Source organism: Aquarana catesbeiana, linkage group LG10 (genome assembly GCF_042186555.1).
Source record: "Aquarana catesbeiana isolate 2022-GZ linkage group LG10, ASM4218655v1, whole genome shotgun sequence".
In the NCBI taxonomy this organism is placed as follows: Eukaryota; Metazoa; Chordata; class Amphibia; order Anura; family Ranidae; genus Aquarana; species Aquarana catesbeiana.
In genome coordinates this window covers 115228903-115256136 of record NC_133333.1, presented here as the reverse complement: position 1 = coordinate 115256136, position 27234 = coordinate 115228903, and the positions used below count along the sequence as shown (strand labels likewise).

General features: G+C 40.3%; 1 protein-coding gene across 3 annotated transcripts in view; it reads right to left on the bottom strand.

Annotated features, from left to right (window-relative positions):
- DSCAML1 (DS cell adhesion molecule like 1) overlaps window positions 1–27234 on the bottom strand; it is a 440889-nt gene that overhangs the window by 103731 nt on the left and 309924 nt on the right. For 2 of the 3 annotated variants that reach the window (XM_073602485.1, XM_073602486.1), the window contains exons 6-7: window positions 6611–6886; window positions 5744–6040 (exon numbers count right to left, since the gene is read on the bottom strand). In XM_073602485.1, coding sequence (XP_073458586.1) covers window positions 5744–6040; window positions 6611–6886 — 573 coding nt within the window. The remainder of the gene's footprint in view (window positions 1–5743; window positions 6041–6610; window positions 6887–27234) is intronic. The other variant, XM_073602487.1, reaches the window with a different exon arrangement.

The window sequence follows — 27234 nt, the reverse complement described above, 5'->3', positions numbered from 1 at the left end:
AATTTAATCTCAGTATAAATACAGCTTTTCTTTGAAGCCCTCACAGGTTTGTTAGAGAACCTTAGTGAACAAACAGCATCATGAAAGCATAGGAACACACCAGACAGGTCAGTGATAAAGTTGTGGAGAAGTATAAAGCAGGGTTAGGTTATAAAAAAAATATCCCAAGCCTTGAATATCTCACGGAGAACTGTTCAATCCATCATCCAAAAATAGAAAGAGTACGGCACAACTGCTAACTTACCAAGACATGGCCGTCCACCTAAACTGACAGGCAGGGCAAGGAGAGCATTCATCAGAGAAGCAGCCAAGAGGCCCATGGTAACTCTGGAGGAGCTGCAGAGATCCACAGCTCAGGTGGGAGAATCTGTCGATGGGACAACTATTAGTCATGGACTCCACAAATTTGGCCTTTTTGGAACAGTGGCAAGAAGAAAGCCATTGTTGAAAAAAAACCATAAAAAGTCCCATTTGTAGTTTATGAGAAGCCATGTGGGGGGCACAGTAAACATGTGGAAGAAGGTAATGTGGTCAGATGAAACCAAAATTTAACTTTTTGGCCTAAAAGCAAAACAATATATGTGGCAGGAAAACAAACACTGCACATCCCCCTGAACACACCATCAGGGCAATCTTAGAAGAAAACCTGTTAAGAGTCTGCAAAAGACTTAAAACTGGGCCGGAGGTTCACCTTCCAACAGGACAACGACTCTAAACATACAGCCAAAGCTACAATGGAAAGGTTTAGCACATTCATGTGTTAGAATGGCCCAGTCAAAGTCCAGACCTAAATCCAATTGAGAATCTGTGCATGATTTGAAAATTGACGTTCACAGATGCTCTCCATCCAATCTGACAGAGCTTGAGCTATTTTGCAAAGATGAATGGGCAAAATGTCGCTCTCTAGATGTGCAAAGCTGGTAGAAACATACCCAAAAAGACTTGCAGCTGTAATTGCAGTGAAAGGTGGTTCTACAAAGTATTGACTCAGGAGGGCTGAATACAAATGCACGCCACACTTTTCACATATATATTTGTAAAAAAATGAAAAACATTTAGAATTTTCCTTCCAATGATGTGCCACTTTGTGTTGGTCTATCACATAAAATCCCAATAAATTACATTTACTTTTTTTGGTTGTAACGTGACTAAATGTGGAACATTTCAAGGGTATGAATACTTTTTCCAGGCACTGTAGATTTCCAGTAAAAAGCCTTAGCTGTGTTTTCCTTACTGTTAGTGTACATAACTTGAAAAAACAAGTGTCCATTGAACTAAAGAAAACATTATTTGCTTCCTCAAAACATTTAATCCATAATGAATAAAGTGGAAAGCAAAATTCCCTTAGAAAGGATGTTTCTAAATTGCTCTTTAGGCCAGGACCTGCACTGAAGCCTACTGCAAAATATGACTGTGTGGTGCCCTGTGCTGCCAAGAAGGGTCGGGTCTTGTTTTAGGCGCACTAAATTGCACACTCAAAGGTGTAAAGTTTGCTTGTAGAGTTCAACAAAATGCATCGTAGCCTCCCTGACAGTTTTCCCGAGTATGGCTCGGGGTTAAAATTCAGTCCCATTAGCGGTAACCCCGAGCCACACTCGGGATTACATTGCTGGTGCCGCCTTACTTACCTTGTCCCCAGGATCCTGCGATGTCCCCCGCAGTGTCCGTGGGCTCTGTCTCCTCCGAAGCCTCTCCATGCCAGGCTCCGTTCCCTGCGAGCGTCGCAACGCACGGGGGCGGAGCCTGGCGGCAAATTCAAAAAATTGTAAAAATCATAACACATACAGTACTGTAATCTTACAGATTACAGTACTGTATGAAATCATTTCACTTCCCTTTTGTCCCCAGTGCTTTGGCCCATGCCCTGCATGCAGTTTTATGTTATATATACTATTCTTTCTGCCTGGAAACTGGAGATTGTCCATAGCAACCAAAAAGTGTCCCTTTACGTCAAAAGTGGCTTTAGACCAGCTAGAAAACAGCGATATTAAATTAGAACACTTGCAGAATTGAGCGATAGTGATTTATGGAGAAATTAATTTTATTAATATTATATTATAATTTTTTTAAATTATTTATATTTATTCATTATATTATAATTTATGTTTTTGTGTTTCAAACTTCATCATACCCGGGATATCTACTAGACTGTTGTCTGGACAGATTTAAGTGTGTTATTGTTAAGAATTACAGGCCTACAATATAAAACGCCAAATTTCCATGCAAAATAATTGTACCGCTTTCAGCCCCTAAAATCCAAAATAATCATACCGCCAGGGAGGTTAAAAATGTGAAGGGCGCCTATAGTTCAACAAAGATCTCCAGCTATTCCCTGAATTAAAATTCTATGATGTAATTGCATATAAATATTGGTAGCTGTTTATATTTTGTGATTTTAGAAGCACTTCAAGTACTTTTTTTTTCCCTATTACATTCAAGTCATCTAGAGCCAGTTCTTATGGAAGACTATTCCACATTTCCATAGCTCTCTCAGTAAAAATCCCTTCCAATAGTGAAGGTTCGAATTCTTTCCACCAGTCAAAAAAAGAGTGCTCTCATATCTTTTGCGGTCACCTTTACGCCAACAACTTTCCTCTTGTTGTCTTTTTCGGTCACCTTTACGTCAACAACTTTCTTCAAAATGTTCTATATGGACCATTTATAAATTAATACAGGGTGATCATTGAGCCCTTTAATAATCTCTTCAAAGGGGTTAATTATTTGGGGGATGCTGTTCTTTCCTTACAGCTGAGGTCATCCATGTTCCTAATTTACTTGTCATTATTTGAAATCTTGCCAGTTGTACCTTCTGCTACTATCAAAATTGTAAAACACTCCCTTTAGAAACTGACCGTTGGCATTGTTTATCGTTACCGAGTCTATGATCTACCAGGACACACAGATCCTTAATTCACTCAGCTTTACTCCCCATGAAATGTAAGATAGATGCATCATTTAGCCCCCAAGTACAAAGCTTTACCTTTATCCACATTAAACTAAACCAATTAATCAGCACTCAGTCAACTTATAAGTTAAAAGTATCTTGCAAGGACTTAACTCTCTTAAATGCATTGACTATGTGTCATCTGCCAACAAAGAAATTACCGTATGTCTTTAATACCAAAATCTATATCATTCACGTACAAGGTAAAACGTAACCCTTTCATGACTAAGCCTATTTTTGAAATTTGGTGTTTACAAGTTAAAATCCGTAATTTTTGCTAGAAAATTACTTAGAGTTCCCAAACATTATATATATTTTTTTTAGCAGAGAATCTAGAGAATAAAATGGCCATTGTTGCAATATTTTTTATCACACGGTATTTGTGCAGCGGTGTTTTAAACGCAAATTTTTGGAAAAGGGACACTTTCATGAATTTTAAAAAATCCAAACAGTAAAGTTACCCCAATTTTTTTGTATAATGTGAAAGATGATGTTACACCGAGTAAATAGATACCAAACATGTCACCCTTTATAATTGCACACACTCGTGGAATGGCGACAAACTACGGTACCTATGAATTTCCATAGGCGATGCTTTAAAAATGTTTTACGGTTATCAGGTTTGAGCTACAGAGGAGGTCTAGGGCTAGAATTATTGCTCTTGCTCTGACAATCGCGGCGATACCTCACATGTGTGGTTTGAACACCGTTTACATATGCGGGTGCGACTTCCGTATGCGTTTTCTTCACTGCGCGAGCTCGCGGGTCAGGGGCACTTTAAAAAATTTTTTTTTATTTATTTATTTATTTTATTTATTTTTTTACTTTATAAATTGTGTTTAAAAAAAATTTTTTTTTTTTTACTTTTATTGCTGTCACAAGGAATGTAAACATCCCTTGTGACAGTAATAGGTGGTGACAGGTACTCTTTATGGAGGGATCGGGGGTCTAAAAGACCCCCGATCCCTCCTTAACACTTCAAAGTATTCAGATCGCCGAAAACAGCGATTCTGAATACTGTGTACTTTTTTTAATTCGGCGCCATTGGCAGCCGAGTAAACGGGAAGTGACGTCATGACATCGCTTGCGCGTTTACAACAAGAAGGCTGGAACGAAGCCGCTCACAGCTTCGTTCCAGCCCGCCCCCAGCCGCCGAAGGTTCCCGATTGGACACCGGGCCTCCCGATCGCACGGCAGGCCCGGTAACAGTGGCGGGAGGCGGCGGGAGGGGGGGATGTCCCCTCCCGCTCCTCCGGTATAACAACTGAGCAGCTTTTAGCCGCATCGGTTGTTATACACGGGTAGCCGATCGCCCGCTGTAAACAACGGTACCGGGATGATGCCTGCAGCTGCGGGCATCATCCCGGTATAACCCCGGAAAGCCGAGTACGCATATCTGCGTACGGTCGGCGGGAAGGGCTTAAGGACCACAGACCTTAAACTTGAGGTTTACTGCTTGCAGCTTTAGAACTTCTACAATACATATACTGTGATTAATCACAACTCTTAGAATTCAGGTTTCCGTTCACCTTAAATAATTTTTTTGGGCCAAGCTGGTCCAAACAAACTATTTCCAGAAAAAAAATAAAAATGATTTGAGCTGAGTGCTGAGTGAAACCTTGTATTTTTATGAATGAATACAAGGCTTCCCCTGATTGGCCAGGGTGAAAATGGTGATGTCACCCAACCGCCTCTCCACCTTGGCCAATCAGAAGCTGCCTTGTACTCATTCATAAATATATAGGGCTTCACCTGAGTGGCTGAGAAGCAGTCAGCCCGACTTTATTTTTCTTCAACAGCAGACAGGAAGACACCTATGATGCTCCTGGGAATACAACGCTGCATACTGTATGTAGCTGATGCTACTATAGCATGATACACTGCTGACAGCAGCAAAACAACATAATTATGAAAATAGTTATTTTGTACCAGCTTGGCTCAAACTATTCAAAATGAAAGGAAACTTGGACTTCGGCATTAACTTACATATTGGGGTTGATTTACTAAAGGCAAACAGCCTGTGCATTTTGCAAGTGCAATTGCACTCTTTTTCCCCAGAGCCTAGTGAATGTGGTGAAGTTTCACTTTGTGAAGTAGACCCAATCAGGTACAAGGAAAACAAAAAATAGCATTTTTGCTTGCACATGATTTCATGATGGAAATCAGCAAAGTTTCACCACATTCACTATGCTCTGGGGAAAATTAGTGCAACTGCACTTTCAAAGTGCACAGGCTATTTGCTTTTAGTAAATCAACCCTATTGTCTCTTTGTATGGTATCATGTTAAAAGCATTTAGCAAAGTAGAAAAAATACTACATCCAAAGCCACTTCCCTGTAAAAGGCTACAATTACTCCTTCATAAAATTTAAATAGATTTTGTAAGAAATCCTGGCTAGCGCATACTTTTGTACACTCACCAGCCACTTTATTAGGTACACCTGTTCAATTGCTTGGTAACACAAATTGCTAATCAGCCAATCACATGGTCACAAACACAAACCAAAAGCAGTACTACCTAAATAGAGTGCTCAGTAGTTCTTGTCTGGAGATTTATGTAGTAGAGTAGATGCATTAGAACACAAATATTCGACTTATAAAGAAAAAGATGATGAGACAATGTAAAGTTTTAGAGCAGCACAATATATGACAGGCAGGTGAATAAGGAGGAGTTAGTTATGACATAAAGAAGAGGAAATAATGAGTTGTGATTAAGAGGTAAGAGGAAAGGGGGTGCCCTGGTAACAATCCCAAAAAAAATTCACAGACCCTATTCTGATATGTAGAAGTAGGACAGGCACCTCTTACGTTTATTCGAGCTTGGTATTCTGCACTCCCCACTGAGTTGCGTGCCAAACATCTGTACACACCCCCGTCTATGATCTGTGGGCTGCTCACATTCATGTAACTGATAGTGCTGCCATCTGAGGCAGTATATTGATTTGAACGGTGCCCTGAATCCCGCTGTATGGGTTCATCATCAAGAGTCCAACTGATAGTAGGGGGAGGAGCTCCTTTGGCAGAGCACATGAGTGAGAATGGTTCTCCTGGATTCATTACTTTTTCGCTGAATGATGAGAGGATACGAGGTGTGCCATCTGCAGGAAACAGAAAAATGTCAATAGAATTTTATTCTTTAACTAATAGAACAGATAATCTTTAGGTAGCGACATAGACCATCATCCTGCACACTACAAATAAAGGTGAATATGACTACAACAGTGACAGATACTTAAAACATGCCCCACCCCCCAATCCTGAATCTCATGAATTCTCCCATTCCTTAAAGTCATGAATCCCTCCTATCCTAAAATGACGATTCCCCTGCACTTGAAAACAATACGTTAAAGTGGAACTAAAGAACAAAACAAAGACCTACTCAACATGGTCATAAAGGTATGGCTGATGAGTATATTTCCTATTACAGCTAATGCAGCATTGTGCCATGCAAAACCCAGGAAAATGTGCTGGACTGTTATCTGTGTATTATGTGTGCCAATAAAGGCATTCAGGTCACCAGTAACTTAAGTGTTCCAAATCTTGCTACAAGCTAAAAATGCACTTTCCAGAAAGGGTATCGTATTGTAAATATGTCCCTTATAATATATTTTTGACTTTCAATAACATATTTTTATCTTTTTGAGTTGTGGTAGATGTCATAGTCTTACCTTCTAGAACTACAATTGCGAAGTCTTGGACAGTTTGTGTTTTACGACTTCCAAAGCACTGATAGGCTCCAGAGTGGATTTTCTGAGCACTGCTAATAACAAGTGTTTCATTATCTGTTCCCCGTATAGAGATGAACTCATCTGCCGTAACAGGCTCTATATTTCTGTACCACTGGACATGGTAACCAGGGGATCCGCTGATAGAACAGGACAAGATGACGGTACTGCCAATGCCAGTCTTCAGCTTCTTGGGTGTCAGAGTCACACGAAGGGATTCTGTAACATTGTGAGACAAAAAAAAAACACTTGTTTTAACAATTACTGTATAAGATGATTCACAAATCAAGAACTATTTAGCTAGTGAAGTCATGCATGTACAAAATATGTTCAATTTGTTTAAAGAGGTCCTATCAATGGGGAAAGGGCAAACTGCTGAAGTTCAGGCACCAAGTGGTGCTTATACCTGCAGCAGCTTCTCAAACCTTACTGCCATAGCAGAATCCCAGGCTGTTCTAACAGCCAAACTTGAAAACTCCCAGTAGTATTGGAGAATGGCACTAAGTCCCCCTTCTGTACATTTGTATAGGCTCATTAGCTTGATGAGCAGTCTCACTGACCAGTAGAAAAATGGAGAAGGTAGGAATGGCCAAGAAGTTTCAAAGCGTTGCCTGTCAGGGCAGCTAGGCATTGTAAAAAGGGTTGTAAGCCTGCTGAAGGTATGTGCACCACTGGGTTCCAGCATTTCATACCTGTAGCATTTTGCCCATTTCTTCCCAGTGACAAAGTCTATTTAACTGCACAGATTTATAGGACTGATGTGTTTAAAAGTTCCTTTTCTTCCCAATGGAGACACCATTAGATTTGAAAGGGAACAATTGATTAGGTACCTGAAAAGATTTTCTTACATGATGCAAATATTACATGTGTGAAAATGAATATTTTATTTTGAGTAGGTGTTTTATTTGAGAGATAACTCATTACTAACAAATATCAGGATAATGCTTTGGGTGTCTCAGTAAAGTTAATTTTTACCCATCGCTGGTAGTATAATTGATACATTAGGTACAACAAGTGCAGTCTAATTGGAACACAATGTGAAATTTTGTAAGAAATAATAGTACTTTAATAAAAGTCAGGTTCAAAATACTTGGCCTAAAATTTAGATTTAGTATAGGCAGCATTATATTTAACAGGTAGAGGATATGGCCAAGTATAAAATAGTGTTGCGAACATAAAGATGCAGTATATACTTAGTACTTGTAAATTTCTCCCTCATACCATGCTTTTATGATAAGTGTCATAACAAGCCTAAAAAATGACCATTTTACAACAAAATATAACGATGGTAAAAAATGGTAAATGGTAGCCCCTGCAATCCTAACCACTGACTTATACAGATATGTACTAATGCTAAGGCCTCATGCACACTGCAGCTATCAAATGCATGTTTTACAGGCTTTCAGCTTTTTTTTTCTGGCCCTAATTACCCTTCTGTTAGCCTATGTGTTCATGCACACATACAGTATTACCCAAAGGTGAGTACACCCCTCACATTTTTGTAATTATTTTATTATATCTTTTCATATGACAACACTGAATAAATGACACTTTGCTACAATGTAAAGTAGTGAGTGTACAGCTTGTATAACAGTGTAAATTTGCTGTCCCCTCAAAATAACTCAACACACAGCCATTAATGTCTAAACCGCTGGCAACAAAAGTGAGTACACCCCTAAGTGAAAATATCCAAATAGGGCCCAATTATCCACTTTCCCTCCCCGGTGTCCTGTGACTCATTAGTGTTACAAGGTCACAGGTGTGAATGGGGAGCAGGTGTGTTCAATTTGGTGTTATCACTCTCACTTTCTCATACTGGTCACTGGAGGTTCAACATGGCACCTCATATATAGTTACATAGTAGGTGAGGTTGAAAAAAAACATCAAGTCCAACCTATGTGTGTGATTTTATGTCAGTATTACATTGTATATCCCTGTATGTTGTGATTGTTCTGGTGCTTATCTAATAGTCTCTTGAAACTACCGATGCTCTCCGCTGAAACCACCGCCGATGGAATACACTGCACACTGCATCAAGTTGGTCTGCATGGCTGTCATCCCAGAAGGAAGCCTCTTCTAAATATGATGCACAAGAAAGCCCGCAAACAGTCTGCTGAAAACAAGCAGACTAAGGACATGGATTACTGGAACCATGTCCTGTGGTCTGATGAGACCAAAATAAAATTATTTGGTTCAGATGGTGTCAAGCGTGTGTGGTGTCAACCAGGTGAGGAGTACAAAGACAAAGCACTGAAGCAGAGCATGATCCCCTCCCTTCGAACACTGGGTCGCAGGGCAGTATTCCAACATGATAATGACCCTAAACACCTCCAAGATGACCTCTGCCTTGTTAAAGAAGCTGAAGGTAAAGGTGATGGACTGGCCAAGCATCTCTCTAGACCTAAACCTTATTGAGCATCTGTGGGGCATCCTCAAAGGGAAGGTGGAGGAGCGCAAGGTCTCTAACATCCACCAGCTCCGTGATGTCATCATGGAGGAGTGGAAGAGGACTCCAGTGGCAACCTGTGAAGCTCTGGTGAACTCCATGCCCAAGAGGGTTAAAGCAGTGCTGGAAAATAGTGGTGGCCACACAAAATATTGACACTTTGGGACAATATTGGACATTTTCACTTAGGGATGTACTCACTTTTGTTGCCAGCGGTTTAGACATTAATGGCTGTGTCATAAAAGTGAAAACAGGCCTTCATCTACTATCTCAGCATTATGGAGCTTGTAAATCTTAAAATCATATAAACACTGCAATAATCGCAATAATTAGCAGCCGCTTAAAAAATATTAACTGTATAAACAAAATAGTAAAATCTCCACAGGTACCTCAGTGAGTACCCTACAAATACTATAGCAGCGCTACTGTCATTACTTATTATGACAAGCTTTCATACGGTATTAGCATATGAGAAAGGTGAATGACAAAAGGTGATAACCAGTCCAAAAGACACAGGTGGTGAATGTAGAATTGTAGAAATGCACCTCACGCCAGAATGCTCAAGCTGTGCGTCACACTCCCATTAAGGGTTCTCACTCACCAGAGAGTAAGAAACATCAAGCCTTGAAATGTTTATATAGCTGTCATCCACATCCTGGAAAGGGTCAGGGCTGCATATCATCTTCAACAGGTGCTTATCCTCTGACACATATAATATATAGGTCAACATGCACTCAACAGTATCAGCATCAAAGGATGATCCCTAAACCTTGTAATACTAACGAGTCAAAAGACACCGGGGAGGGAAAGTGGATAATTAGGCCCAATTTGGACATTTTCACTTAGAGGTGTACTCACTTTTGCCAGCTGTTTAGACATTAATGGCTGTGTGTTGAGTTCTTTTGCAGAGACAGCAAATTTACACTGTTATACAAGCTGTACACTCACTACTTTACATTGTAGCAAAGTGTCATTTCTTCAGTGTTGTCACATGAAAAGATATAATAAAATATTTACAAAAAATGTGAGAGGTGTACTCACTTTTGTGAGATACTGTAGGTCGTTTACAGGCTTTTAGAGGCAGGGACCTTTAGAGTCAGAAATCTGAATGCCCCAAAATCACATCCAGGAGAGGAGTGTTTGGGAATAAAAAAATGACAAACGTACCTGAACGCATCTAAACACGCCTAAGCGCTAGGCGTGTTTTGCGCTTCAACATTTATTCATATTTTGGCCAACGAAATAAATTAACTCCCAAACGCTTGATGCAGCTGAACTCATCCAAACACGCCTAAACACATTTGAAAAACTTGGTTTTAGGCGTGTTTTTAACACCGCTTTTCTCCTGTTAGGAGAAAGACATTCAGAAGAGCCTAGTGTGCACAAGGTCTAACATGTACAAATCTCTTGGCCTATGATGGACCAGCTTCCATCAACTGCCAAAAGAACTAAAATTCTCCCTTCCTATAATAAATACGAGATAGTTGCTATCTCAAACTGTCTTTCTGCACAATAAAACACAGGCATAAGATTAGTAATGAAAAGAAAGCAGTTTTCTGAAAGGTAAGATTCCAAAACTAATTCTATGACACGATGCAACATGACCACTGCATTTCAATAGCAATTAAAAAAGACTTCAACCCCTTGGACTCTATGACTCAAAACTAAACATATGGTGGATAGATATATTAAAAGTTTTAAATCCAAAGTCAATCATACATAATGGACAAACAAAGAAGGCAGGTACAAAGTACAAAACTCTGCAGAAAGCACAGGATGTTTGCCATTGTTAATCTCATTCTTAAAATGCTAATTGTTTGCTTATCTGGCTTCTGTATGAGTCGCTAAACTGAAAGTAAACGCTCTTCCAGTAGGCATGACCACCACATGAGGAAATATGCATTTTTTTTTCTTGCCACCAAAGCCAGTAACAGGGACATTTAGATGAACTATTCTAATGACTTCATCCTTTACAATTTTGCTCAAAGTTTGTCTTTTTGGCTGTTTATGCCAGGATGTGCACATTTCCTTGGTGATTGACTATGAAGGTCATTCCCAAGTTAGCTTCTTAAAAAGACTGAAATTTAATTTGGTTAACTTTTTTGACTCCAAATTACAAGTATAGCCACAAATTAGAATCTAAGATCTATTGAAAAAGTGGTCTAGCAGTCTCCTCATATGGACTGTATGCTTTTAGTCCCTGATTGTGTCTTGAGTTTATTTACTCTGGTATGAAGTGCAGTGTAATTATAACTAGGATGTCCTGCTGCTAGGGTATTCATTAGGATGCCCTGTCTTTATTTTCTGTGCAACACTTTGATAAGGTCTTCACCGATATTGAAATTTTCTTTTATGTCTTTGCTCTGTTAATTTCTGGTAAACAGCAAAGCACATAATAAAATATAAAATTTACATGTGTACTAAAACAATGATTTGCTGCTGTTTGTATGTATGCTTTTGGTGCATTACTACTTTACTCTACAGAGCATGAAAACCTGGGTCTCACTTTTAAAAGGAAGCTTTTTACTACCTTGCTAGGGCAGGCTGTCTATTTGCTAATTTGGGCAATGTGTGTTTAATGTATATTATGCATTTTTTAGATCATTTAAATTAGTCTTAAAGGAGACCTATAGTCACAACATACTTTTTTATTTTATATCATTAGTATTGTAATAGCAATACAAATGATAGCCATTTTTGATAATCCAATATACACTTATTTGAAGAATCTCCTTTCATGTTGTGAGTACTTGCTATTTGCTGGTCATCTCTTTCCACAATTTCCTGGAATCCCTGCGTGTATTGCAGCTTCTCCTCTATTCATTCACTTGGGTTACTTTAATTTCCAAGGACTACGTATCCCATGGCATACTGCTGCCTGTGAGCTTTGATTCCTGTACTGACTTCACCACCTGAATCCTTTCTTCTCAGCAACTCAGAGCTGCACAACTAATCATTAAAAAATTGTGATCTCGATTCAACCCCCCCTGAAGATCTCTCCTGCAGATTTGCTGATTCTTTCATATAAACAAGTGGAGAGACTTTATCTGCTCACTCAGCTGTCAAAAGAAAGCGCACTCTGCCAAGTCTTTAACTTGAAACATTGTAACTAAGCTTCCTTCTTAGATCAAAGAGATAGAACTTCTGTATAAATAAATAATCTGGGCAGTCTGCCAAGTCTTCAACAACATATAAATGCAGGAAGTTTAACCACTTAAAGTCTAAATCTTTTTCTGACACTTCTTTCTTAAGTTAAAATCAAAATTTTTTGATAGAAAATTACTTTGGAACCCCCAAACATTATATGTATTTTAGCAGAGACCTTAGGGAATAAAATGGCAATTGCTGCAATATTTTATGTCACACTGTATTTGCCCAGCGGTCTTTCAAATGCAATTTTTTGGGGAAAAAATACACTTCAATGAATAAAAAAAAAAAAACGAAACAGTAAAGTTAGCCCAATTTTTTTTGTTTTAATGTGAAAGATGATGTTACGCCACGAGAATCGTGAGAGAATCGTGTTCTATCTTCTAAGCAAAAAAATCATGATTCTCATTTTAACCAGAATCGTGCAGCACTAGTAGACCACAGACCAGTATGTCAAAATGTAAAAAGATATAGCATATTAAAGCTGTACCTGAGTTTGATCAGTAACAAGGCACTCAACAAATATTTGCTGCATAAAAGTTCTAAACTGTATTTCAGTTAATGGAATAATGTTTCATTACTAAGGAATGAATTATTTTTATTTTTTACCAAGTTTTAAAGTCTGTCAAAAACATTACAGCAAAAGGTTTAATTACTTGTAAGTTGATTAGTATATGTGGAAGAAAAACACTATTGCTGAGAGGTAACACAACGAACCCCCCCCCCCCCTCCCCTCTGTTGCTTCTTAGTCTACTCGCTTAGAAGCCCATTTATAAAACACCACTAAGACCAGTACTTGTAAATTAAAAAAAATCTGGCACATTTAGAGAGCACACTAGTGTACATAGCAAACTGACCTTTTGTCTCCAACTTAGCAGATAAGGGAAAAAACTTTCAGTAGGAGTTCACTTGACCTGTCAAAGTCATGCAGAGAACACTCCAAGGGATTCCACAGGTCCTACACCATGGCCTACATTTTCTAAATAAGTCATAAAATGCAGACATTGTAGAGTACTCACTGTGTTAACCTGTAAACAATGGATAGGAGCATGGATAGCGTACTTCAATGAAAAGTGGTTTGGTTATGCATTATATGTAGTTAACTTTTTTTTAAAAAATTGAACTTCAAACTTCTGAAATATATGTTATGGACCCCCAATTGGCAAGTGAAAAGTTGTTTGTTGGGGCTTTTATGTTTTTTTTAACAAGCTAGCAACTGCCCATTATAGACAGATAAGTCATGTGTTGATTTATATGCAATATATTGTCATGGCCTATGAGATTGGATAGTAGCAAAATTATTTATACACCCCTTTAAACATGTTTTTTCCAGTTGATAAATGTTGTAAATATTCTACAATGTCCCATAGATTACCCTTCCTGAAACTTCCTGTGAGTTTTCTTTCAACCTCTATTTTAAATCGCATTTCCCAGTGTTTCAGTTGATTCATGACCCATTTTTCATCAACAATACTTGCCTAAGCTTCGAGACTGAAACTAGGCAGCTGCACATACAGTATATCGCTGTTTCTGTTTCATTTTCTCTTTTGTAAACAATTACACTGCAATTTCCAGCATTTTTATGTCCCTTTCATCATCCATTTTTCAAGTAAAGGTGAGTTTTCAGTAAAGAAGTAGATTTTCTCCAATTATAGATCAGGACCTCTACTGATATTTTATGGTGGGAGCAATGGGGTCAAACTTTGTAAGCGTCCCTTACACTGTGGCGTCTACTCACTGTCAGGGTTTTAACTGTTAAAAGTGTACTGATGTAATTGCTTCTGCATGTTCAAAAAACTGTAAATTATAGTTCCTAATTATATCTTTTGCAATTGCATATTGCCATCTGCTTGTAAACAGATTCTGTCAAGTTTTATGCACGGTTATGAGAATTCACAAACTGTAACACCAACTTCTTTGCAGTATCCTAGATGTACATGTTATACATTTTTTGGGATGTGCAGATTATCACTTCAACTGGTGACATTAGACTACTTACCAGACAAAAATAGAAACTGTTATATGGTGCTGGGACAATGGGGGTTATTTACAAAAGGCAAATCCACTTTGCACTACAAGTGCAAACTACAAGTGCAAACTGCACTTGAAATTGCACTGAAAGTGCACTTGGAAGTGCAATCACTGTAAATCTGAGGGGTAGATCTGAAATGAGGGGAAGCTCTTCTGATTTTATCATCCAATCATGTGCAAGCTAAAATGCTGTTTTTTATTTTCCTTGCATGTCCCCCTCGGATCTACAGCGACTGTACTTCCAAGTGCACTTTCAGTGCAATTTCAAGTGCACTTTGCACTTGTAGTGCAAAGTGGATATGCCTTTAGTAAATAACCCCCAATGTCCTTTAAGACCCAGGGCAAAAAGACTAAAGTATGGCTCTCCCAACCATTTTCTCACAGTTTCCAGCATATACATTTCCCTACAGACTTCCTTTCCTACCACCAGTGGACATTATATAGCCTCTCTGTAGATGCAAAATTCACCCACATTCTATGCTTTACTGTGTGTGCTTTAGGGATATGGAATCAGTAAAGCTGGCTGAAACCGAGTTTCCCCAGCAGAGGCTGCAGCCAGAAAGGGAGCAGATAAGCATTCCGATACTGCAGTCTCATCTTTGAGCCTGACTGGCAGTCATCAATGTTTAGAAAATCCAGATTCCAAAAAATACAGAACAGGACCTTAGTGCACACTTAGGCAGCTCATAGACAGCTTGAAAATAGCAAGAGATGTGCCTGAACTTGAGCAGTGGTTGTAGTTACCAGGGCTGTTTCTGGGCTGCAAGAGGGCATAAGGTTAATTACAGACTATGAGTGATAAATTATCTCAGCAGCATAGACAGCAGGTCCTGCTCTTTTTGCACCACCAACTGCTGAAGCACCCAAGGTGGTTGTCTCTTCCACTTATCCCTGGCCCATTATAGTCTCTAATGAAAGCAAACAATTATGGCTACAACTCTTCAGTCCCATACACCATCCAGATACCAGTGACCTCAGTAAGATATATTGGGTTATAGGTATATAACTTTATGCAGATAAGATGGGTCAGAGTCAGGAATTATGTAAATCTTGACCCTTTTTCATATACCAAACCGTATTTCCATGCTACTAACATCATGCTTGGCTCTTACACTTTTTTACTGTAAAACTTGGAAAGGTATATGATATATAAGAATACATTTGTGTTGGAAAATTGTATATCTATGTTATTATCCCCAATTGAAGAGATTTCGTAACACAATCTGGAGAGTGCAAAATCTGGTGCAGCTGTGCACAGAAACCAATCAATTTCCAGGTCCAAGACAAAGCTTAATTGAACAAACTGAAGTTGGAAGCTCATTGGCTACCATGCACAGCTGTACCAGATTCTGAGTGAACTCATTTTATTTTATTTTATTTAAGGTACTTACATAGCGCCATCAATTTATGCAGCGCTTTACATATACATTGTACATTCACATCAGTCCCTACCCTCAAGGAGCTTACAATCTAAGGTCCCTAACTCACATTCATACATACTAGGGACAATTTAGACAGGATCCAATTAACCTACCAGCATGTCTTTAGAGTGTGGGAGGAAACCGGAGTACCCGGAGGAAACCCACACAGGCACAAGGAGAACATGCAAACTCCATGCAGGTAGTGTCGTGGTTGGGATTTGAACCAGCGACCCTGCTTACTGCTAGGTGAAAGTGCTACCCACTACACCACTGTGCTACCCATTTTAGTAAATCTCCCCCATGCTGTCTTGGTGACACCTGTGACCATTACATGAAGTAAGGGGAAATCTTTTAACCTTTGCCCACTCCACCCAAAACGTAAAAAAGAAACATGTTTTCACAGGCATTTCATTTTAACACCAAAGAAGGAACGAAAACCTCTTTGTGCTAGAAACAACTTAATTGAATTGGTATTAGTATGTCTACAATTAGAATTTAGCACCTGAGGATAACATTAAAAAGGCTTACCTGGTTCCTGGCTATGGATAAAAACCTTTTTACATCCCTGTACTATTCTGGTTACTACTTTAGCATCTGGTTTCACCTAATGCAATGTGGTTCTACATTTAGGATCTGGGGGCATCCAAATACTGATACGTATATCAAAACTGAAGGCAGGTGGATGGCAGAAATAAGAGGTTATATGTACAAAGTTGCCTGGTATCCAGTGTTGCCAAACTACCAGATTGAAATTTACTGACAATTTTATGGCACAGCCAAGTTTTAACTGGCATTTCCAAAAGTTACAAAATTAAAATTTTAAGTGCATATTTCAGTATTTCGGCTATAAACAAGTACAATTAGCAATGTGATATTAAGGCAATATAGGCGATATTAAGGCGATAGTATCCTCCCTGACGGTATTCCTGAGTGTGGCTCGGGGTTAAATTTCAGCACCATTAGCGATAACCCCGAGCCACACTCGGGATTGCATTGCAGGATCCTGGTGCGGTATACTTACCTTGTCCCCAGGATCCTGCGATGTCCCCCCGTGGTGTCTGCGGGCTCTGTCCTTCTCCCGAAGCCGAAGCTTCTCTATACCAGGCTCCGTTCCCTGCGAGCGTTGTGACGCACGGGCGGAGCCTGGCGGCAAATTAAAAAAAACTGTAAAAATCATAACACATACAGTACTGTAATCTTACAGATTACAGTACTGTATGAAATCATTTCACATCCCTTTTGTCCCCAGTGCTTTGTCCAATGCCCTGCATGCAGTTTTATATTATATATACTGTTCTTTCTGCCTGGAAACTTGAGATTGTCCATAGCAACCAAAAAGTGTCCCTTTACGTCAAAAGTGGCTTTAGACCAGCTAGAAAACAGCGATAGTAAATTAGAACACTTGCAGAATTGAGCGATAGTGAATCGTGGGGAAATTTATTTTATTATTATGTTATTATTTTTTTAAATTATTTATATTTATTTATTATATTATAATTTATGATTTTGTGTTTCAAACTTCATCATACCCGGGATATCTACTAGACTCTTGTTTGGACAGATTTAAGTGTGTTATTGTTAAGAATTACAGACCTACAATATAAAACGCCAAATTTCCATGCAAAATAATTGTACTGCTTTCAGCACCTAAAATCCGACATAATCATACCGCCAGGGAGGTTAAGGCAAAAACATATTTCTTACTCTATTTTCAATATAGTAAGTAAGTAGCTCAGGGACATGATTCAGGAGGGCAAAAAATTTGAATGGGCAGGAACACACATTGGGGTTGATTTACTAAAGGCAAATCCACTTTGCACTACAAGTGCACTTGGAAGTGCAGTCGCTGTAGATCTGAGGGGGACATGCAAGGAAAATAAAAAACAGCATTTTGGCTTGCACATGATTGGATGATAAAATCAGCAGAGCTTTCCCTCATTTCAGATCATCCCCTCGGATCTACAGCGCCTGCACTTCCAAGTGCACTTGCAGTGCACTTGTAGTGCAAAGTGGATTTGCCTTTCGTAAATAGCCCCTATGAGTGGTAAATTATCTCAGCAGCATAGACAACAGGTCCTGCTCTTTTTGCACCACCAACTGCTGAAGCACCCAATGTGGTTGCCTCTTCCACCTACCCCTGGCCCATTATAGTCTCTAATGAAAGCACACTATTATGGCTACAACTCTTCAGTCCCATACACCATCCAGATACCAGTGACCTCAGTAGGATATATTGGGTTATAGGTATATAACTTTAAGCAGATAAGATGGGTCAGAATCAGGAATTATGTAAATCTTGACCCTTTTTCATATACGAAACCGTAAGGAAAATAAAAAACAGCATTTTAGCTTGCACATGATTGGATGATAAAATCAGCAGAGCTTCCCCTCATTTCAGATCATCCCCTCGGATCTACAGCGCCTGCACTTTCAAGTGCACTTGTAGTGCAAAGTGAATTTGCCTTTAGTAAATAACCCCCATTGACTCTCACAGTGACACTAACAGCAGTGTGCAGCAGCACAGATGATGAGGACACGACACCTCCCCTCTTGAGTCACAGTTTCTCTCCATGCCAGGTGGTCCCTTCAGTCCAAACAGCACTGACAGTTCCGCTCCCGGCTTGCCTTGCTCTCATCCTGCAGACCCGCACACGAGACAGTCCTGCTCCCCTCGGATCCCTTGCACCATGACATCAAACCACATGCTCAGGCATCGCTTACGCCAGACCCGCTGGTGCCGCCCAAACTCACTGTAGAAGGCACTCGGATGGTCTCGGCCAACTCTAGACAAGAATTGTGCATGTGCTCACAGATTGTACAGTACATGGGACATGAATGACAGAGGTCTGTGCTTATATTCAGCTTGTGCACAAGTGGAGGATGCAGCTAAATGACATAAAACTATTCTTCACACTATTTATTGCCCGTTTCATTCCTTGCATTTGTCCCACTTATGTTGTATGTTAGGCACAACAGGAGAAAGGGAGTCTGATATGTCCTGAAAAGCAGAAATAACTGTTTCTTGCTGAAGGGTATCCTGTCTTTTCCAGGGAGATGGTTGAAGGTCTCCTGGAATCTTGGTCACCTATCTGAACAGAGCCTCCATCAGTTCATCACTATTGAGCACTGTACTGTATGAATTATGGTAAGTTCACAGGACAGCTAAGGTCTGGAGATGGGGTGCAGATACCTAAAAGAATGTTCCAGCAGTATTAACCGAGTTCTGCTTTCACCAAACTCAAAATACTCCTTAGGTCACTATACAGACCCCAAAAGACTCTTTCATTTGCAATACATGCCCTGAAGAATCATAAGATAATATGCAGCTCATTATTAAGACTGACAGCTTCCAACGGAAAGGACAGAACAGGCTTACATTTTAGGTGCATAATATTAGCCCTGAAGAACCTGCGCAGTAAGGGGCCATCAAAAAATGAGAAGATAAGATAATGGAACTCTATTTTTAATGGCCAGAGTACCATTTTCTTGATAGAATCTACATGGCTTTTGAGATTTAATATAGTTCTCTGCAGATCCAATAATGCCTTCATTGACTGTGGGGTAACTACCAGCAGTTCAATTCTGTCCTTTGCTCAGACACTTGAAATATCTTTTCAGGGGACCGTAATCCTTTGAATCATGATCCTGTATTATTTTACACCCCTGCTTAAGAAAAGAAAAAGCCTAAATGCGTGCTGGAACTTTGGACTTTCATTTATTTTTATTTGGATACTGTCACATTGGGGGTTTCTAGACTTAAAAATATAATCTATTAAACAGTTGTCAGTTTGGCCCAATTTCATATAAGAATCAGAAGAATTTTACCAAACTGCTGTGACCTGCCCGTTCAGGTTTCTAGCTTGATACTGCAGGGCTTGCTTCCCCATTATGCCAATTTACAAATGGTCTTCAGGGGGAAAGCAGCTGCCAGGTCTTATAGCTAGCCTGTTGTTTTCCTTACAAAAGTCTGTCCTGGAAAGGCAGGTTTCATTTTGCTGATCAGAAATCTAACAAAAAGGACGCAAAGGCCTAGTGCATTACCTTAAAATAGTTTATGAAAAAACTAAATGCAGAAAACATACTCCCAAAAGACTACATGGCTAACGGCCTTGAATATAATTAACCCCAAGCGCTGACATCAAGGCCAAGATTTGGAGGTCTCTAAGAGACCTAGGCATTACTCGAGCGCAGACATAAATTCTGACACGTTTTGAGGACCAGACTCTCTTCCTCAGAGCATAATTTGCCCACTAGTCTCAAATCATCATTTTTAAATAGACATATAAGTGCCATGTGACCATTTCTGGGCTGTTCCTCCCATAAAGTGGAGGAGACTCCATACATAAATATTATTCACCTCACAGGAACAACACCCGGCACCATAATACACTGCAGATGCTTAAAACTCTCAATTGTCCTCTACTCACCACATGCTTCAACGATCTATATATAATATAAAGTCTATATCAGTCCGTATTCTCAACTACACTAAACAGGCCACAGCATCCAGTAGGAAGAAGAGCAATCTTACCCCATGTTGTCAAGGATTTCTCTTTGGCTCTGTGCCATACATGATAGTAACAGCTCAGAAGATATGGCTACTGGAACGCACACCATGGCTGCAGGAATGCATGCTATTAGTCTTCCACTGGATGTAACCAGTCCACTGAAAATCCTAGATGCTGGTGGAACGCATGCTGTCAACTGAACTGCAGCCCTGCTGGAGCACATGCACAAGCTTTGGTGGACAGGTAGACCAAGTGATAAAAATTAGCTGCACACCAACATCCATCCAACAGGTTTATTGAAAGACTGTCACCAGGACTAAAACAATGGACCAAGAGGTGGGCGGGTGTAAGATTAAAGAGGCTGGGTAGGGCTTGAGCTGGCAGTCAGCAGCTGCCAAACACTAATATGGACTGCAGTACTAGAGCTTTAGATGTCAGTTCTCTTTATTTTCTTGGCAGCCAGATCAAATGTCTAGTATTTGAGTTTTAACTGCTAGACATATATAAAAAATACATGTGGCAAACATAAAATATTCAGGAGGATGCAAGATGTCAACAGGTGATGAAAGATCGATGTTAAAGTATGCAAACACATCCACATATCAGCACATGCACATATATATATATATATATATATATATATATATATATACACACACACACACACACACACACACACACACACACACACACACACTATATTACCAAAAGTATTGGGGCGCCTGCCTTTACACGCACATGAACTTTAATGGCATCCCAGTCCCAGAGTGTGTCTATGGGAATGTTTGACCATTCTTCCAAAAGCGCATTTGTGAGGTCAGGCGCTGATGTGGATGAGAAGGCCTGGCTTGCAGTCTCCTCTCTAATTCATCCCAAAGGTGTTTTATCAGGTTGAGGTCGGGCCAGTGAAATTACTCCACCCCAAACTCACTCATCCATGTCTTTATGGACCTTGCTTTGTGCACTGGTCCAAATCATTTGGTGGATGGGGATTATGGTGTGAGGTTGTTTTTCAGGGGTTGGGCTTGGCCCTTAGTTCCAGTGAAGGGAACTCTTAAGGCATCAGCCTATCAAGACATTTTGGACAATTTTATGCTCCCAACTTTGTGGTAACAGTTTGAGGATGGCCCCTTCCTGTTCCAACATGACTGTGCACCAGTGTACAAAGCAAGGTCCATAAAGACATGGATGAGTGAGTTTGGGGTGGAGGAACTTGACTGGCCTCAACTCGATAGAACACCTTTGGGATGAATTATAGCGGAGACTGCAAGCCAGGCCTTCTTGTTCACATCAGTACCTGACCTCACAAATGCGCTTCTGGAAGAATGGTCAAACATTCCCATAGACACACCCCTAAACCTTGTGGACAGCCTTCCTAGAAGAGTTGAAGCTGTTATAGCTGTAGAGTATGGGCCAACTCAATATTGAACCCTATGGACTAAGACTGGGATGCCATTAAATTCATGTGCGTGTAAAGGCAGGCGTCCCAATACTATTGGTAATATAGTATATATATATATATATATATATATATATATATATATATATATATATTTTTTTTTTTTTTTATGCTCCCATATATATATATATACACACACACACACACACACATACACACACATGCATTCACTTAGGCTGCATTCACACCTGAGCGTTTCAAAGTCGCGTGTTTTAACCACGGTTTTGCCACGTTTTTACAGCAATTTTGCTGCGATTTTGTTCAGGTCACCAGGCAATAAAAGGCAGAAAAACGCATGCAATCTGTCCCAAAGAAGCTCATGTTCTTTTTTGAGCTTGGGGCGTTTTTAAGGTGTTTTGCTTCAGGTGACAAAACGCTCAGATGTGAAACAAGTGCCATTGAAATGAATGGGATTTTGCTTGTTGGGCGTTTTTCAGGCTTCTTTTTGGGCGTTTTATGAGCGTTTTATGAGCTGAAAACGTTCAGGTGTGAATGCAGCCTTAAACAGATCAATGCATGTGTGGCAAAAAAAAACATTACTACAAATACTAATAGTTGACATAAAAAAACAATGTATATGTATATACGGTATTAATATGTGTACATTAATCAATTATATTACTTATAGCAATACATTAATTCATAAATTAATGTTGTTAAATCATTAATAAATTATTACATTTTTAGTTTGATGAATTAATAACTGGTGCAGCAGTGTTGATTCTGGAAGTAAGAATACTCAGGCAATACAGAGGCAATGGATTACTTATAGAATCAAGAAAAAAGGTACGCACAAAGAATAAAACTATACAAAGTTATAAATGTACCTGACGATAAAATGCAATGATAGAATAATATATAAAAAATTATTTAATTCATATGTAATTCAAACTAAAAATTAAGATTAAAAAAAATTACTAGTTATATAATAATAGCATATTACCAGCAAATGTGGTACCAAAACAAAAATGGCCAAAAAATACTTGGATGTTATATATTCGATAATAAATTGGTGATGAAATCTGGTTAATAAAGATAGTAAATAAAAACAAAAACAATAATCATAGTTAAGGCTTCATGTACACGGGACATTTTTACAACCTCTCCTGAACGATTTAACTTGACAGATAGTAACCTACGTTTAAAACGTACGTTTTGCTGCGTTTACATGGCGCGTATAGCAGCGTTTTGCCGCGTTTGTGTTTAGAAGCATTTAAAAATTTTTATTTTTTTTTTTTTAAATAGCCAAAAATGAAAACCGCCTGTAAACGAAACGCGGCTAAACACGATTCACTGTGTTTAGCTGCGTTTAGAAGCGTTTGGCGTTTGAAATGCCTTCAAACTCAGCTTCTGAACCCATTTTTTTGCGTTCCAAAAAAAGCCTCTAAACTCAACTGCCTAGAAACGACTGTAAACAACCCTAAGTACATGTACTGATAACATAACATGGAGGAGAGTTCAGGAGCAGTTGAAAAAACTCAACTGCTTCTAAACGTCTGTTTAGCAGCAGTAGTGTACATGAGGCCTTACCATCAGGCTATGTAACAGACCACTGTGTAAATCTCGAGGTCCTCATTAAAACCACCTGGGCTAGAGTACCCTGGCAGTAGATGCAAAATGGGTCCCTTTTACACACTTTACAGAGTTTTCTCCCAGCATTAGAGTCACCTGTCATAGCTATTATGCCAAATAACTTTAGGCCTGAGGGATCCTTCTGATATTTTTCATGAATGTGGTAAGGAACTGAGTTGTCACGACTAGCTATGAAGATGTTCCTTTTGGGTTACCCATATCTAATTCCTAGAGCATGGGAAATCCGGCCCACATAAAGTAGACCACAAGAACAATTGATTAGGCCATAGATGATACAGTATATTGTGTACTGCAGTTAATGAACAGTTTATTAGGATGAGCGCTACCATCTGCCCCTATGACCTCTTACGTTCTGTGCCACATGTACTCTCAGGCTCTACATTTCTTAAAGTAGAACTATAGGCAAAACTTTTTTTTTCCATTGTGGATAGAGCAAGGTAGGGTTAAAACCCCTGTCAGATTTTTTTTTTTTTTTTTTTGCCATCTGTGTCACATTTGGAGATTTCCCTTCACTTCCTGTCAAATAGCCAAAACAGGAAGTGAGGGGAAATCCCTGCAAATTAGTGGATTTACTTTCACTTTCAATGATAATGGTAAACAGGACAAATAAAGAGGGTGAATCTCCTTTCCGTTTTTTCGGGCGTTTTACGAGCTGAAAATGCTCAGGTGTGAATGCAGCCTTAGTGACTTCTTTGTCATCAGCAATTTATGCACTTTTGTATATCTCAAGCCGCATTTATTAATTCCCTATTGTAGCCTTTTACAATGAATTTAGGGACAGTTTGTAAAAAACAGGCACTTTTCTCTGTCCGTAATTGTAGATAGACAGGAGAAAAGTGCCTGTAAAAATACCCTTGTTGGCTCATGTGCAGTTCCGGAGCCAGCCAGTTAGAGAACAGTTAGAGAATTGTTCGGCTCAGCCTCAGATTGGGTAGCAGATTGGGTAGCAGGGCAATTCTGGGTGCACTGTGACATCATGACACTCATTTTGTGTTTCTTATACACAAGCCCCAAAGCACAAGTTGAGTTGAGTTCTGCAGTTAACTAATAAGCTGCCTCCAGATCTGCTCATGTGCAGATTAGAGCCTGCGGTAAGGATTTTTTTAAAGAGTTTTCCCGCCAGCTGTGCGCCACTTGCCAGTGAGGTATGTGCATGGGGGCATTCTGAAGGAGGATTATCTAAGGTGGCACTCTAGAGGAGGATTACATAAGGGGGCACTCTGGAGGAGGATTATGTAAGGGGCACTCTGGAGGAGGATTATATAAGGGGCACTATGGAGGAGGATCTTTTAAGGAGGAGGATCATCTAAGGGAGCACTCTGGAGGAGGATCATCTAAGGGGACACTCTTGAGGAACATCATCTAAGGGGGCACGCTGGAGGAACATCATCTAAGGGGGCACTCTCGAGGAACATCATCTAAGGGGCACTATCGAGGAACATCATCTAAGGCTGCACTCTTGAGGAACATCATTTAAGGGGGCACAGTGGAGCAACATCATATAAGGGGGCACTCTGAAGGAACATCATCTAAGGGGACACTCTAGAGGAACATCATCTAAGGGGACACTCTGCAGGATCATCATTTAAGGGGCACTCTGGAGGGTGTAAGGGGGCACTCTGTAGACACTGATGTAAGGGGGCACTCTAGAAGATGCACAGGGGGTCTGGGAGCACTAAGCTAAGGGGGCACTCTGGAGGATGTAAGGGGCCACTCTGGTGGCAATGATGTAAGTTGGCACTCTGGGGGCACTGATGGAAGGGGCACTCTGTAGGACGATAATCTAAGGGGGCACTCTCAAGGAACATCATCTAAGGGGGCACTCTCAAGGAACATTATCTAAGAGGGCACTCTCGAGGAACATCATCTAAGGGGGCACTCTTGAGGAACATCATCTAAGGGGGTACTCTTGAGGAACATCATCTAAGGGGGCACTCTGGAGGAACTGTCAGGCTAGGAGCAGATAACAGGTAACAGTTCAGGTGTGCTGAATATGCAAAGAGTTCAAGGAACAAGAGCACGTCTAAGCAGAGCAGGTCAGCTGGGACTTGTAGTTCACTGCTGCAGATGAAGGTAGATCATTGCTGGACCTTGTAGTTCACTGCTGCAGATGAAGGTAGATGTTGGCTGGTGCTTGTAGTTCACTGCTGCAGATGAAGGTAGATGTTGGCTGGTGCTTGTAGTTCACCGCTGCAGACGAAGGTACTACAGTAGAATCAGGCAAAGCGTAGTCTAGGCAAGCTGGGTCATACACAGGCAGATCAGAGTCCAAACGGTACCGTATCATAAGCGAGCAAGCAGGGTCAAAACTAGCTGGGTCATACACGAAATATACAGAGCAGATATTAGCTGGGTCAAGCAGTAGCACACAGAGGTAACAACTCTATCACGAGCACTGATTGTGTCCTGATACAAGTGATTTAAAGGTTAGCTGGCCAATCACTGTTGTTTCCCAGGCAAAGGCTGTGTCAGGTGAGTTTTGCTGGATCTTAAAGGGATCCTAGTACTGACAGTACCGCCCCCCCCCCCTTTCTCGAGGGATTGCTCCTGCACCCCCAGGCTTACTTCGATAACGAAGATGGAACTTTTTCTAAAGTCAGTCAGCATGAAGATCACGAGCTGGGATCCTCTGGGCCGAAACCTTTCCAATGAACGAGATATTGTAAGGAATTGCGCACTCGTCAGGAATCAAGAATAAATGCCACTTCATATTCCTGACTGTCCAACACGTCCACAGGTTCTGGTTCATTTACTTGGGGGCTGGAATGAACAGGTTTCAACAATGAAACATGAAAGACATTTGGAATGCGCATGGATGGGGGAAGTTTTATTCTGCAGGCCACAGGATTAACAATCTCTGGAATTTCATACGGCCCGATGAATTTTGGGTCAAGTTTTTTAGATGGAACATGCAGGGACAGATTCCCAGATGATAGCCACACTTTGTCACAAACTTTATATCTTGGTTCCTTTGAGCGCCTCTTGTCAGCCATTTTCTTAAACTCCTGCACAGAGCGAGAAGTAGCACGATTAATATTGGACCAGATTTTGGAGAAATTTTCAATCATAGTGTTGGCATCTGGAACATCTGAGGGTGGAAGATCTAAGGAGCACACACGAGGATGCAACCCATAAACAAAGAAAAAAAGAAGAGGTCCCTGTAGATGCGTTGGCACAATTATTAAAGGCAAACTCCGCCCACGGAAGGATGTTGACCCACTCCACCTCATCATTGGTCATCAGAGAACGTACCATCTTCTCTAGTGTATGATTAGTCCTTTCTGTTTGGCCATTTGTCTCAGGATGATATGCTGAAGAATACGATAACTTAATCCCCAGCTGAGAGCAAAGGGCCTTCCAAAACTGAGCTATAATCTGAGAATCACGGTCTGAAACAATGTTAATTGGTTCCCCATGGAGCCTGAAAACATGTTTAATGCAAGTTCTTTAGCCGATAGAAGTTTTGGAAACGAAACAAAGTTGGCCATCTTACTGAACCTGTCTACCACCGCCCAGATCGTGGAACATCCCTGGGACAGAGGCAAGTCAGTGATAAAGTCCATAGATAAATGGGTCCAGGGACAGGTAGGTATCGGAAGAGGACGTAGGAGACCGGAGGGCTCTTGCTTCTGGCACAAACTTCACAGGTTTGGACGAAGGCTAACACATCCTGCCTAATCTATGGCCACCAGAGGTTGCGAGAGATAATCTCAAAAGTCTGTCTAAATCCCGGATGTGCTGTAGGTTTCGATGCATGTGCCTGCTGCAATACCTGCAAACAAAGAGCCAGTGGCACAAAAAGCATACCAGAAGGAGTGGAGGGAGGAGCTTCAGCCTGTGCAGGTAACAAGGCCTCAGAGATGTCCACCTCTGAGGGCCAAAATCCTATCCTCAGGGATAATGGGTTGTGGAGGAAGCGGAGGAGGAGATTCTGATAAAAAGCTTCGAGACAAGGCATCAGC